General features: G+C 42.0%; 1 protein-coding gene across 5 annotated transcripts in view; it reads right to left on the minus strand.

Annotated features, from left to right (window-relative positions):
• The window catches only part of LOC126259525 (protein SERAC1), a 267,082-nt gene that overhangs the window by 38,004 nt on the left and 212,773 nt on the right, over positions 1-16,305 (minus strand). For all 5 annotated transcript variants that reach the window (XM_049956403.1, XM_049956420.1, XM_049956412.1 and 2 more), the window contains one exon: positions 6,651-6,843. In XM_049956403.1, the coding sequence (XP_049812360.1) occupies positions 6,651-6,843 (193 nt within the window). The remainder of the gene's footprint in view (positions 1-6,650; positions 6,844-16,305) is intronic.

Genomic DNA, 16,305 nt, shown 5'->3' on the forward strand with positions numbered 1-16,305 from the left:
TATGTGAAAAAATTTCTATGAAGCAAAAGTAATGGTCATCTAGGATTTACTACGTTCTTAATTGGCCTTATGGTACAGGATTATCAAAATCGAAGTAGTTCATCTATGTCATATCTGCTTATTGAAATAATCTGTCAGCTTTGAATCACATTTTTCAAATATTTTGTCACCTATCTCTCCTGTTTCAAATGCCACCATGCCTCCTCACTCTGTTCGTGGGTAAGGTGGTGTTCAATAGAAGCCTGTCTGATTCTAAGGTAAGGTGGTGTTCAATAGAAGCGTGTCTGACTCTAAACCTAGAACTTCCTTCCTGGACACCATGACCATCAATATCTTTGTTTCGGCATAACCTCAAGTGCCAGCACAAAGACGAAGAACGTAATAGCAGAGAAGGCTGTGAGACGATGTCAGCCAATAGCTTGCTGACTAGGACCGCACCACGACAGGAGCGGCCTCTACAATAAGGGAATATAAGTGCTGCTCCTGCCAGCCTTGGCCACACAGTGTTAGGCCGGCACTATGATAGCAGCGACATGTGATCCGTATCCATTGCTTACATGGACATTGTATATAGCAAAAGACTGATTGTTTGCATGTCGCCCATTGATTGTGACATGTTCTTATAAATACAAAGATAGGTTCAATACCATCTAGGACTGGAGCACTGAATCACATTCTCTGCCGTGTTTTGACTCCCTCACGTCATACCCTGAAATTAGGAGTATCCTACCCTGTACCCCTCGCACCCCTCTCACAGTGGTATTCTGCCACCCACTTGTGCCTCCCTACTCTACCCCTGCTCCCAACCCCTTGCCTCATGGCTCATATCCCTGCAATAGGCCTAGTTGCAAGACCTGTCCCATACATCCACTCACCACCATAAGTGTTGTGACCAAAATGTGCAGGGGGCCAGCCCTGCATACACCATAACATGGAGAATATGAAAAAGCAGTTACCTTAATGTGCTTCCTATGAATTGATATTTATCAAGAAATTAGAAAGCATGTGCAATGTAACACAGAGAGCCATTGAATCAATATATAATGCAATACCTCAATGTCAGTCACCATAGTAAATATTGTTCTATCTTCTACTCGGGATAAATTAAAATGAAAAACATTGTAACGGAGACATCTTGCACAATTGAAGGTATTTTCCTGTCCATAACAGTGTTTTAAGGTACATTTGCATCAATTATGTTATTCAAAGTAGAACTGAATGCATGCCAGTGAATGAGTAGAAAGTTGCTGATAAGTTCATAATTCTGCTTTGGTAAATGGTTTTTTTCAATGGCTTGAACAATTCTTTTTTTTATCTGACTTCCTATAAGAATGAATTATCAAAACAAGTTAAAACAATTTAACACACACACACACACACACACACACACAAAAAAAAAAAAAATGCAACTAACACACCATGTCCACGGTCTCTGGCTGCCTTGGCAAACACAACTCACACTTTTTGTCCCACTAACACTCCCCCGTTTTCCTCTGTGTAAACTCAAATCTCTAGTTTTACCTATGTGGCCTTTTCACAAGATATGCATTGAAGGAAAAAATATGTTAATAGGCTCTTCTGGGAACATATGCTCTTGGAACTTGAAAAGTAAACCACACTGTGATGCAGTGTTGAGTTGTCTTGATCATCATCTCATCCACCGGGATGGTGACAGGAAGGGCATCCAGCCACCCCTTCAATTAACATTGCCAAAACAGACAATAACCATGCCGACCCTGTGGAGTGCGGGATGCAGGCACAAGGAAAGAGAGTCATTCTACTTTAAATCACTCCACAGACTTACTCACAGATATATTATGGCTGTAGCTGCTTGCAATGATTGTTCTGCAATCATGTAATCAAGCATTAATGGGTATTTCTGCCTATTTATGCACAATACATTATATTTGTTTATGTTGAAGGTCAATTTCCACTCCCTCATCAAGTGTCAATCCTCTGCAGGTCTTCCTGCAGTTCAGTACATTTTTTTTTGTGTTGCAACTTCTCTTTTACCAAGCATCACCTACCAGAATCCTCAAGGAACTTCTGACTTTATCCACTAGGTCATATGCAGCGTGGCTCCTCACATGTCAGCAATAAAAAAATGCCTATCGTGAAATTTCATCCAACAATTACATCCAACAGAAAAAGGACATTAAAGAGTGGCAATCTGGCAGCACTTTAACCACATGTACTGTAACTAACTGTGTTAGCACATATTAGCCATGCTGTACAGTTGGTGTAGTGGATAGAGTTTTGGGTTAGCATGCAGGAGGTCGAAGGTTCGATCCTGAGTTGGGAGTGCAGTTTTTTTATTTGCTAATTTCATTCTGACACTTCATACAGTAATAGGCACTATTTCTTAGGTCACATGTATTGTAAATTTACAACATTTTGTAATGCTGAACTTAACAAATACATGGTTAGACAAACAAGAAATATACAGTTGAAACAAATGACTGTCATAGGACACAGTAATTACAAAACAATATCAATTTTGAGATGCTAAAGATGATGGCACAGTACAATAACACAACCTCTACTTGTCATTTATACTAATGTAATATGAGTGCTCAGATGTCACACATTAGCAACCAGTGACAATAATAATGTCCATATTAAGTGACAATGGTTGAAGCAGAGAGGATATAAAATGTAGACTGGCAATGGCAAGGACAGCGTTTCTGAAGATGAGAAATTTGTTAACATCGAGTATAGATTTGAGTGTCAGGAAGTCGTTTCTGCAAGTATCTGTATGGAGTGTAGCCATGTAGGGAACGGAAACATGGATGATAAATAGTTTGGACAAGAAGAGAATAGAAGCTTTTGAAATGTGGTGCTACAGAAGAATGCTGAAGATTAGATGGGTAGATCACATAACTAATGAGGAGTATTGAATAGAATTGGGGAGAAGAGAAATTTGTGGCACAACCCGACTAGAAGAAGGGATTGGTTGGTAGGATATGTTCTGAGGCATCAAGGGATCACCAATTTAGTATTGGAGGGCAGCATGGAGGGTAAAAATCATAGAGGGAGACCAAGACATGAATACACTAAGCAGATTCAGAAGGATGTAGGTTGCAGTAGGTACTGGGAGATAAAGAAGCTTGCACAGGATAGAGTAGCATGGAGAGCTGCATCAAACCAATCTCTGGACTGAAGACCACAACAACAACAACAACAACAACAACAATGACTGCATGACCTTTGCAACAGAATATGTTGTCCTCAGAACAACAGATGTTCAAAGTGACCTCCGTGCACATCCAAACATTGTGCAGCCCACCTGATCATGTAGCTCTGGACTCTTCGTAGCAAAGCTGTGTCCACAGTAACAAGAACAGCAAGAAAACATGCTACCAATTCTTCCACATTCATCAGCAGAATAGAATATATGTGCTCCTTCAGGAAGAAATCCAGGGGATTTAGGTCAGGTGAACACGTGACATTTTCCTGGAAATGTTCTGTCCAGATACTGTCACACATTAATTCCAGAGTGTGGAGGTGCACAATCATGTAGGAACCATATCCTCTGTGGAACATATAGTGGAACATCTTCCAGTGCATCAGGAAGATAGTTTGAGAACAATGCATGATACCTCTGTGCAGTCAAATGTCAGGTAACATGTAGGGGCCCAAACTTCTGTCAACCAATATTCCAGCCCCGCTGTTGATGCCAAAACGAACTCGATATCCACAGTCGCGGGTGACATGCATGTTAACTTCACACCAATGGTGGGCATTACTGTGTTCATGAAGTCACTGTTGGCTTCCTGTTGTTGTTGGAACCATTCACAGAATTGTATCTGCTGATGGCGATATGCAGGATGCAGGTGTAGCATGAAAGCATAATGATAGGGGTTCAGCCCCTGCTCGTGCAGCACATTAACGACTGTGCATTGCGAGACATGCAGCTGCCTTGCTACACTACGTGTACTTTGCTGAGGTTCTTGGTGTATGACCTCCAGAATAGCTTCCTCAGAAGCTGGAGTACGGCAAGTCTGTGGATGACCTCTGTAATGTGATGGTGGAAGGAGATAACCTGACTCCCAAAGGTGCAGCTCCAGACGATGAAACAAATTTTTATTTGGATGGTATTGATGATGATATCCAGCAGCATATTCACAAGCAGAAACACCAGCACGATTATCAGATGCACCAAGGACCAGAAGCATACCCACATATTCATCACTTGCATATGCCATATGTCTGCCACACTGGTTTAGAGGTTTACAGTGAGGAAATTTGATACGTGACACATGTACATTGGAGTCTCTCAAGGGCATGTTACTCCACTCACAAGTAGTCCCTGTCTGGTGGACAGCGCATACAGTATAAGCATGCTGTCAGTCCTGCGCACTGTTCCACCTAATGCAAATTACCCCTCTGACAGATACTGTATTGCATGATTAATCCCGACACCACTAACTGTGAAATGTTCAGTTTCGAATTACACTGTTTCCCTAACAGTAATAGACATGACATTTCCACAATTTCATTGATAGAATAATAATAATAATAATAATAATACATTGAAATACATACTAAACAGCATGTGGTCATCAGACTCAGCATTGAAATACATAATTAGTGGTGATAACACGTACAAATAGTAACTGAGTTTGGACATTATTCGCAAAGCATGTTGCTAGTCCTACTGGTAATGCAAGGCCCTAACGAAATGTAATGGACCTGAACGAGGCAAGAACAATAGTTGGTACTAATCTATGAGACCATTGGAGGAGGGTGCAAATAAAATAGGTTTCGCATGTAGTAGATGAAGTGGTACAAATAAATTCATGCCCACGATGTGCAAAGGACTTCTTTCAAAGTTGACCAATCTTACATTTCTACAATTGCAGTATGTTAGTGCAAATGTTTTCTAGAGGACCCGCTGCAAACGCTGTTGAGAATTAAGATGCCAGATTAAGCACCACCTGGACTACACACACACTCACACACACACACAGAGACACACACACACACACACACACACACACACACACACACACACACACAAAGCAACAACAACAACAACATATTCCTCAATCCAGGATCGAACCATCAACCTCCTGCATGCTAAACCAAAACTCTATCCACTGTACCAACTGTACAGTACGACTAACATGTGCTGACAGAGGTAGTTGCCATACATGTGGTTACAGTGTTTCCAGATTGTCACTCTTTAACATCCTTTTTCTGCCGAATGTACTTGCCAGACGAATTTTGTGAGATACTATTGTATTGCTGGCATGTGAGGAATTGTGCTGTGAAGCCCGAGTGTACGAATTTCGCTTCACTCTGTGTACTGTAGTGATGTCAGTTTACAAAATATTAACTTAGGTAGTACTTAAATACGGCTACATGCTAACAATTCACAGACAATTTCATGTAACATAAAAGAATATTTAGTTTAATAACACATGTAAGAATTTAACACTTTTACACTAAATAAGTTACAAGTTTCAAAATAAAAATTCTTTTATGGAAGAGTAAAAACTAGTAATCCACCTACTATGTATAAACTAGTCATCTATATGCTACATCAATACCCTGCAAAGCCGCCTTGTGGTGTGTAGCAGAGGACTTTGACAGCTTACTTCCAAATTTAGCATTGCTGTCTGTCAGGTGTTTAATATCATTGTTTAATATCATTGGGAAAGTGGTAAAAGATTTTGGTAATGATACTACTTACCCTCCTCTGAGCTAAAGTCAGTTTTAAGAAGACTCATGGAGATCACTGCTTTCTTCTAGTATTGTAGCTATTGATGTTCTTATTCCGCTTGAACTCTAATGGGTTACGTATAAGAAGCTTCAAGAGAGAAAATATGTACAGTGAGGCTGCAGTTAAAACACGTAACTCCTCAAATAACTGTCTAAAGATAATCGAAGGTGAGCACAATGTTTTATACTTATATCATGTTTTCATGTAACAGAGGCAATATTTACTTAAGACGAGTTACTCCAGATCATAATTCCACATGACATCAATAAACAAAAATAATCAAAGAGCAGCATGGAGAGCTGCATCAAACCAGTCCTGGACTGAAGACCACAACAACAACATGTTAACATACTGATTTCTCTCTCTCTCGAAGGCTGCAATAACATGAAGTGCAAAATTAACTGAATGCAGTTGTTTAAGAAGCTCCATGATATGTGTGTTCTTGTCAGTATGTACGCCAAAAACTTGTGAAGATTACCTCTTGCTTATTTACTTCTGATGATTCATAAAATGTACCACTGGTGTTGTACATATGGATGTGCGGATATGACTATGCTACATTTTCTCAAAATTGAGAGGGGTCATTTGCATGAAATCTGTCAACAAATCTTTTAAACAAATATTTAAAATATGGTTTGTTTCTGTATATCTATTAGTACTGATTATAACACTTGGATCATCTGCAAAAAGAACTAATTCTGATTGCTATGTATTAAATGGAATGTCATTAATCTACATAAGAAACAACAGAGCATCCAATATTAAACCTTATGGATCTCAATTAATGCCACGCTTCCTCCCTCCTTCCCATACCTAAAAAACCTGTCTTCAGCTGAAGAGTAATGAAGTAAAACTTCCTGCATTGCTTTTGTAAAGTATGACATGATCCATTTGTTATGAGTACAATATATAACACAATACATACCCAGTGAAAGAATATGGCCCACATGCAGTTATATTGGTACTTAATGGACAATCTTCCATCACTACTTCAAAATCATTTCCTATCTCATTCCATTCTTCTTGCTTGAGTTCGGTAACTTCTTCCAGAAATGCCCTTGTTTTCTCATCACTAATGCTATGGCTTGAGTTTAATGGTGAAGAGTTCCGATCTACCACTTGAAAGACAGACAATAATTAATTTCTGGTACTGTGATTCATCAAATACATAAGTGAGGTAACAATAGAGGAATTTTTAAAGTAATAACTTTTAATGTAAGGTAGCGGCTATGCCTTTTCAGTCTTTCAGTCTGTCTCTGTAACATTACTGCCTCATCATCAAACCAATGAAAAAAAAAAAAAACAAACAGAGACAGATACTGCATTACATATTTTCTTGTATACTGAAAATCAAATATTATGCACAGCATTCAACTGTAATAAAGATGACGCCACCTAGTCAATGTAATTTTTTTAAAAAATCATGTTAACAATACAGGCAGCTGTCAACCACTGTATGTTCTTTTATTTTGGAGGAGAACAATTTGGGGTATATCAACACAAGTTGTTTAGACCACTTGGCTTGTTTCAGGAAACAGGTGGTCAGTATCATCAAGGGTAGTGAGTTACCATCAGCAAGCTGATGCAGCTGCTGTGGAAGGAGATTCTGTTGATGCATATATGGGTTGCAAAAGTTTGTTGTATATACATTTGCATTATATGATGCAACACAAATTGAGCATAAAAGCAAGTTACGAAATATCACATGCTTTGAGGTTATTTTATCTAGTTTATGTTCTTGACACGATAATCAGTTTTAAGTTAGGGAAAAATGGATGAAATGATTTGAAGTTTGGTGTTTTGACATCAACACACACAGAAACAAAACTGATTCTATATACCTGATGGTTATAATTAAACTTTCCTGATTTAAAATGCTATAACATGGAAACTAATTACTGTATGAGTACCAGTCTTGGTAGCATTCAACGACATGGGGAACAGAAATAACGCAGAGTCAGTTCAGTTGATACACTTTTAATGTGCTGCTACAGTACATCATACCATTACATATCGGTACCATTACTGCTACAAAAGAGGCTCAATATGGTACCCACCAATGTCCAGAGCAGTCTGAAAGCGCAGGATTGCATTCTGCAGAGCAGAACATAGCATGCCCATAGGTATGCTGGCTACCTCTCTTGATATGCTGTGCTTCCAATCAGCACGTGTGAATGTTCTCCTAGTAAAACATGTCCTTCAGGTAGCCCCACAACCAGAAATCACAGGGAGTGGGCTCTTGTATGGGTACAATTTGAAAATAGTTCAAAACACATTCCATACAGTGATCCATGGGATGTTCAACTGTCGTGACACTCTTGGTGGAGGCAGACAGAATGTCTTTCCGCCGTCCACCTAACCTTCGTAACCTCTTAGTTCATCCCTATGAAATCCCCAAACCACCTTCCCTACCCTCTGGCTCCTACCCTTGTAACCGCCCCCGGTGTAAAACCTGTCCCATGCACCCTCCCACCACCACCTACTCCAGTCCTGTAACCCGGAAGGTGTACACGATCAAAGGCAGAGCCACGTGTGAAAGCACCCACGTGATCTACCAACTGACCTGCCTACACTGTGATGCATTCTATGTGGGAATGACCAGCAACAAACTGTCCATTCGCATGAATGGACACAGGCAGACAGTGTTTGTTGGTAATGAGGATCACCCTGTGGCTAAACATGCCTTGGTGCACGGCCAGCACATCTTGGCGCAGTGTTACACTGTCCGGGTTATCTGGATACTTCCCACTAACACCAACCTATCCGAACTCCGGAGATGGGAACTTGCTCTTCAATATATCCTCTCTTCCCGTTATCCACCAGGCCTCAATCTCCGCTATTTTCAAGTTGCCGCCACTCATACCTCATCTGTCATTCAACAACATCTTTGCCTCTGCACTTCTGCCTCGACTGACATCTCTGCCCAAACTCTTTGTCTTTAAATATGTCTGCTTGTGTCTGTATATGTGTGGATGGATATGTGTGTGTGTGCGAGTGTATACCCGTCCTTTTTTCCCCCTAAGGTAAGTCTTTCCGCTCCCGGGATTGGAATGACTCCTTACCCTCTCCCTTAAAACCCACATCCTTCGTCTTTCCCTCTCCTTCCCTCTTTCCTGATGAGGCAACAGTTTGTTGCGAAAGCTTGAATTTTGTGTGTATGTTTGTGTTTGTTTGTGTGTCTATCGACGTGCCAGCGCTTTTGTTTGGTAAGTCACATCATCTTTGTTTTTAGATATATTTTTCCCACGTGGAATGTTTCCCTCTATTAATTTATATCATTAATTTGAACCCAACAATTACGTTTGTTATTGTCACTGTTGTATTTCGAAATCTTTTCTGTCATCTTATTTTCTCTTTTTGTTTGTGCCAGTAGTTTCACTTTGTATTCACCTTCTCCTTTTTACCGTAATCTACTATACAATTTTATCCCGCCTATATAGACTCAATAATACGTCACCCACTTCCAAACCATAACCAAAAAAAAATTTTTTTCCGCTTTCAACACTACCGCTGCTATAAAATCCACCGTTTCTAGTCCACAAACAGTTCATTTCAGCTATTAAACAACCTTTTCGTCTAGTTCTGATAACTTTCGCTTTATTTCCATTTCCGTTCTTCCCACATCACTGATAATTTTTAGCCGCTTCCCACAGGTTTTAACGTCATTATTTCTTCGCCAGACTATTGTTAGCCTCATTTTCATATTCTGCCACCACAAAACCACTCTTTTTAACACATTTACACGCCGTTTTTTCGAAATTTTCCCGAATCTCTCCATCCTTTAACGTGTTTTGGCGGCAACACAACCACCTAACCTATGTGCACATCGTTCTCTACCAACCCAAGTTCACCACAGGATCAACATAGCCCAACTTTAACCAACACTTTTTCGCCTTTTTTCATAACAGATCTCCAGTTACTTTCTCCAGTTATTTTCATTTTCACCTCAACCTCATGTTACACTTTCCACCTTCTAATACCATGGCACCCTCACAACACCCCCACAACGACCCCATTAAGTTTTATTTACATTCCCTCCGCAAACATGCCTTCACCCTAGCCAGATTACGCTCGCATATTTTATTTTCTCAGACTTGTCTAACATTTGGCATTACCCCCAAAGGCCTCACACTTAAAGTTCCCATCTCTGGCTGCAACCCTTCTTTCCATCAGTCCCTATACCAGTTCCAAACTAAACAATCCATTGCCATCACCCACCTAATCCTTCACCTACACATCAACTCAGCCAATGAACACACCCGTCAACTCCTATCCTTAATAAAAGTCCTCAATCTTTCCTCTCCCACTTCCACACCGGCTGTTCAGAGCATCCTCCTACAGGCCAACCGCAAATTAGAACAACATGCCACCCTTCACCTCAAAAAACTATCCAATCTCCTGGTTTGCCACCTCCGGAAAGGCAACTCACTCACCCTTCACAACCTTCCCAGCAAACCTCAACCTCCTCTCATTGCACACAAACCCAGTCTCTCCCATCTACTCAACCTCCCACTTCCAGCTCCACTCCCTCCAAAACCTCAAAATTCCAATCAATACAATCTGGAACCACAACACACTAATTCGGTAGTTAACCTTTCCTCCAAACCTCTCTCCCAATCCAAAACCTCTGTCCTATCCAAAGGCTTCACCTTCAGCCCCACTCCCAGATTCAACCAAACAGTCCTCGTCAAAGATTTACTGTCCTACACTCGTACTCTCTGCTGGAAGTATCACTTTGCCACAAAGAAAAATGATCCTAATCCTACTCCTAATGATCCAACTCCCCAAGACACTATCCAAATTGAACCCTGCCTGGAACAGTTCCGTCCTCCGTCGCAGCGGGACCCACCTCCTCTTCCTCAAAATCACCCTCTCCAAACCTTCCAGGAATTTCTGACTTCCAGCCTTGCCTCTCAATCCTTCTTAAAAAACCTTAATCCTACTCCCAACATCACCACTGCTGAAGCCCAGGCTATCCGGGATCTGAAGGCTGACCGGTCCATCGTCATCCTTCCGGCGGACAAGGGTTCCACGACCGTGGTACTTGATCGTCGGGAGTATGTGGCTGAGGGACTGCGTCAGCTTTCAGACAACACCACATACAAAGTTTGCCAAGGTAACCCCATTCCCGATGTCCAGGCGGAGCTTCAAGGAATGCTCAGAACCTTAGGCCCCCTGCAAAACCTTTCACCTGACTCCATCAACCTCCTTACCCCACCGACACCCCGCACCCCTACCTTCTACCTTCTTCCTAAAATTCACAAACCCAATCATCCCGGCCGCCCCATTGTAGCTGGTTACCAAGCCCCCACCGAACGTATCTCCGCCTACGTAGATCAACACCTTCAACCCATTACATGCAGTCTCCCATCCTTCATCAAAGACACCAACCACTTCCTCGAACGCCTGGAATCCTTACCCAATCCGTTACCCCCGGAAACCATCCTTGTAACCATTGATGCCACTTCCTTATACACAAATATCCCGCACGTCCAGGGCCTCGCTGCGATGGAGCACTTCCTTTCACGCCGATCGCCTACCACCCTACCTAAAACCTCTTTCCTCATTACCTTAGCCAGCTTCATCCTGACCCACAACTTCTTCACTTTTGAAGGCCAGACATACCAACAATTAAAGGGGACAGCCACGGGTACCAGCATGGCCCCCTCATACGCCAACCTATTCATGGGTCGCTTAGAGGAAGCCTTCTTGGTTACCCAAGCCTGCGAACCCAAAGTTTGGTACAGATTTATTGATGACATCTTCATGATCTGGACTCACAGTGAAGAAGAACTCCAGAATTTCCTCTCCAACCTCAACTCCTTTGGTTCCATCAGATTCACCTGGTCCTACTCCATATCCCATGCCACTTTCCTTGATGTTGACCTCCACCTGTCCAATGGCCAGCTTCACACGTCCGTCCACGTCAAACCCACCAACAAGCAACAGTACCTCCATTACGACAGCTGCCACCCATTCCACATCAAACGGTCCCTTCCCTACAGCCTAGGTCTTCGTGGCAAACGAATCTGCTCCAGTCCGGAATCCCTGAAGCATTACACCAACAACCTGACAACAGCTTTCGCATCCCGCAACTACCCTCCCGACCTGGTACAGAAGCAAATAACCAGAGCCACTTCCTCAACCTCTCAAACCCAGAACCTCCCACAGAAGAACCACAAAAGTGCCCCACTTGTGACAGGATACTTTCTGGGACTGGATCAGATTCTGAATGTGGCTCTCCAGCAGGGATACGACTTCCTCAAATCCTGCCCTGAAATGAGATCCATCCTTCATGAAATCCTCCCCACTCCACCAAGAGTGTCTTTCCGCCGTCCACCTAACCTTCGTAACCTGTTAGTTCATCCCTATGAAATCCCCAAACCACCTTCCCTACCCTCTGGTTCCTACCCTTGTAACCGCCCCCGGTGTAAAACCTGTCCCATGCACCCTCCCACCACCACCTACTCCAGTCCTGTAGCCCGGAAGGTGTACACGATCAAAGGCAGAGCCACGTGTGAAAGCACCCACGTGATCTACCAACTGACCTGCCTACACTGTGATGCATTCTATGTGGGAATGACCAGCAACAAACTGTCCATTCGCATGAATGGACACAGGCAGACAGTGTTTGTTGGTAATGAGGATCACCCTGTGGCTAAACATGCCTTGGTGCACGGCCAGCACATCTTGGCGCAGTGTTACACCGTCCGGGTTATCTGGATACTTCCCACTAACACCAACCTATCCGAACTCCGGAGATGGGAACTTGCTCTTCAATATATCCTCTCTTCCCGTTATCCACCAGGCCTCAATCTCCGCTAATTTCAAGTTGCCGCCACTCATACCTCACCTGTCATTCAACAACATCTTTGCCTCTGCACTTCTGCCTCGACTGACATCTCTGCCCAAACTCTTTGTCTTTAAATATGTCTGCTTGTGTCTGTATATGTGTGGATGGATATGTGTGTGTGTGCGAGTGTATACCCGTCCTTTTTTTCCCCCTAAGGTAAGTCTTTCCGCTCCCGGGATTGGAATGACTTGTCTTGATTTTTCTTCAGTTTTGCTTCCATTACCAACCACAACATCAGAACTGCCTCACTGTCATTTTATGTTTCCTAAAACCAAACTGATCATCATCTAACAGGTCCTGAGTTTTCTTTTCCATTCTTCTGTATATTATTCTTGTCAGCAACTTGGATGCAGGAGTTGTTAAGCTGATTGTATGATAACTCTTGCATTTGTCACCTCTTGCTATCTTCAGGATTGCGTGGATGATATTCTTCTGAAAGTAAGATGGTATATTGTTAGGCACATGCATTTTACATGCCAATGTGAATAGCCATTTTGCTGCCACTTGGTCTTAGAAATTCTGACGGAATGTTATCTATACCGTTTGCTTTATTTGATCTTAACTTGTCCAAAGCTCTTTTAAATTCTGACTCTAATACTGGCTCCTCTATCTCTTACCTGTCGACTCCTGTTTCTTCTTCTATCACATAATCAGACAAGTCCTCCCCCTCACAAAGGGTTTCCATGTACTCTTTCCACCTATCAGCTCTCTCCTCTGCATTTAACAGTGGAATTCCCAGTGTACTCTTAATGTTACTGCTTTGCTTCTAATTTCACCGAAGGTTGTTCTGACGTTTCTGTATACTGAGTCAGTCTTTCCAACAATAATTTCTTTTTTGATTTCTTCACATTTTTTATGTAGCTATTTTGTGTTAGCTTCATATTTATTTCACTCCTCAGTGACTTGTATTTCTGTCTTCCTGGATTTCCCTGAACTTCTTATATTTACTTCTTTTGTTGATCAACCGAAGTAGTTCCCCCCCCCCCCCCCCCCCCCCCCCCCCCGTGGTTTCTTAACAGTTACTGTCCTTGTACCTGTGTTTTCTTTCCAACTCCTGTGCTTGTCCTTTTTAGAGATGTGTATTGGTCTTCAATTGAAAAGCCTACTGAACTATTCATTATCACAGCACAAGTGTATCTCATTCCACTGCTATATTGCACTTCTTTGCACATTGATTCCTCCTGACTTACAATCCAATATCTGCTTTTGGAATCTTTGGCCGACCATGATGTATTCTTACTGAAATCTTTCCATATCTCCCAGCCTTTACCAAGTGAACCTCCCCCTTTTTTGATACTTTAATGGAGTATCCACTATTACCAGCTGAAATTTATTACAGAACTCAATCTTTCTCCCCTCTCATTCCTATTATCAAGTCCATATTTTCTGTAACCCTTTCTTCTACTCCCTCCCCTAATATTGCATTCCAATCCCCTATTATTATTACATTTTCATCTTCCCTTAGGTACTGAATTACCTGCTCAATATCCTCATATACTTTCTCTAACTCTTCATCTTCTGCTTGTGACTCTCCCACACATACCGGAACTATTGCTGTCGGTGTTGGTTTGCTGTCGATTCTGGAGAAAATAATCCTGTAATTGAGCTACAGCAATATCAACAATTGAATCTCTGCCTTATCTTTCTATTCTAACCATTCCTACTCCTGTTATACCATTTTCTGCTGCTGTTGATATTACCCTATACCCATCTGACCACAAACCCTTGTCTTCTTTCCATTTTACTTCATTAACACCCACAATATCTAGATTGAGCCTTAGCATTTCCATTTTCTGATTTTCTAGCTTCTCTACCACATTAAAACTGACATTCCATGCACCGACTTGTAGAACATTATTGTTCCAGAAGCCTGTCTACACATCCACAACTGAGAAATACTTTGCAACATTCAAGCTGTCTAGGAGGTCATCAATGGATGGCAGTAGACAGACATCTTTCTTCATTGTTTTGTTTAGCTGTCAATGTAGAAATACCATGTACCACCCTTCCTCTACACAAGGAGCACAGGAGAGGCCCAAGGGCTCTCTGAAGGTTCAGTGATGTCATCTTACATCTTCTCCACTTCCTTCGAATTTAAAAGCATCCCAAAACAGATGCAGAATAGCTATCACTTTCCACCACTGTTCCTCATCAGGTCAGATGCTATTGGCAGTTCGAAAGTAACTTCCTCCCCTGCATTGTTGTCAATGACACTAAGCTGCCTTTCCTGGACCAGTACAGCTGCCCCTAGCTCAAACTTTAAGCATGAATTGTTGCTGCTTGTCTTGTTCAGTGATTGAAAGTTCTTCCTGACCCCAACAACACTTACGATCGGTGGCGGCATGTGAGAATATGTAGATTTTGCAGTCAACAAAAGCTCTATAGTTTAGCTCACCACCTGACTGATGACTGGAGCTAGTCTTGTTGATGATTATGGGATAACAATGTCTTCAACAGCAAACAACTGCACAGAGCTACCTTTATTATGTGTGATTGTTGAAATACCCTCGTCAATCTGGCTGTCTGAATTCCCACAGCCTATGACAGCTTGTGATGCCTGCAAGAAATCCCATCTAAGAACAACATTATGACTACATTCTGTTACAAGACAAATTCAATAGGCTGTGTTTTGTCATTGATAGCTATTCTTGCAATGCACTTTCCTGTCAGCTGGACATATTTTCCCTTTGCAACTTTTAGCACAATCATTTTCATGTCATGGAACATAGTCTCCTTTAGCTGATGGTGATAACCACTACAGAAAAGGAAGCCACTGAGTCAACTAATAGCTGGACTGGTTGGCTTTGATGATGCCAGTGAGATTTCCTGACATCTTGGTAATTTCATCTCTGGTGGACTCACCTCCATAGAGAGTTTCCTTGCATAGTTTTCCTGATGTCAGCAACTATTCAAACAGTTGGTACCAACTATTCAAACAGTTGGTACCACTGTACGGTGATGGGAAATGCCTGTGGCATGTTGGGATCACCACATTCAGGTTACAGCAATGGGCTTCATCCCAGAAGTCGACTCTTAATTGTCTGCAGTTGACTGTCATGAATAGAACTGTTGTGATGTTTGACTTCTAGCAGTGTAGTCATCAAAAACTCATCTTCTTTCTCTGTAGTAATGTACAACGTGTTCAGTGCACCCACAAAGGAAATACTACGGTATGTTGTCCTCTGTTCTCCAAACGTCTATTGTTCCACAGGGCACTGGACTTTGCATAGGAGTTGGTTGTATCTGTGTTTGTCAGGTGCTGGGTTGTTATTGAACAGCTGCAGCCTAAGTATGGGTTGGCTGAGTCCAGTCTTCTTGGTGCATTTGACTGGTGATGTGGATTGGTGCTACAGATTGATAAACATCTTCCTCAATATTATCAATTGCCTCCTGATGTACTGGACTGACTTTCATGTGTGATATTTCTTACGTACATGGTCCAGCAGTTCTGGTTATCATTAAATGCCGTATCTCTTCACCTACTACCTGTCATATGAGAGAAGTGAGGTTGTGATGGTCTCCTGTAATTGCCACACGGATCACATTCTACAGCTGGTCATACTTATTTCAGCCTATTCTTTTCTGATTCATTTCCTCTATGTACTGGCACCACTGTTGTGACATCATTTACCAGAAGAGCTTGGTACATGAATTCTGCAGTTCCTTTCATCATGTGTGAGATTTTGTCAGCATGTGTCATATTTGGATTCACAATGTGGTCTACATT

Source organism: Schistocerca nitens, chromosome 1, assembly GCF_023898315.1.
Source record: "Schistocerca nitens isolate TAMUIC-IGC-003100 chromosome 1, iqSchNite1.1, whole genome shotgun sequence".
Classification (NCBI taxonomy): domain Eukaryota; kingdom Metazoa; phylum Arthropoda; class Insecta; order Orthoptera; family Acrididae; genus Schistocerca; species Schistocerca nitens.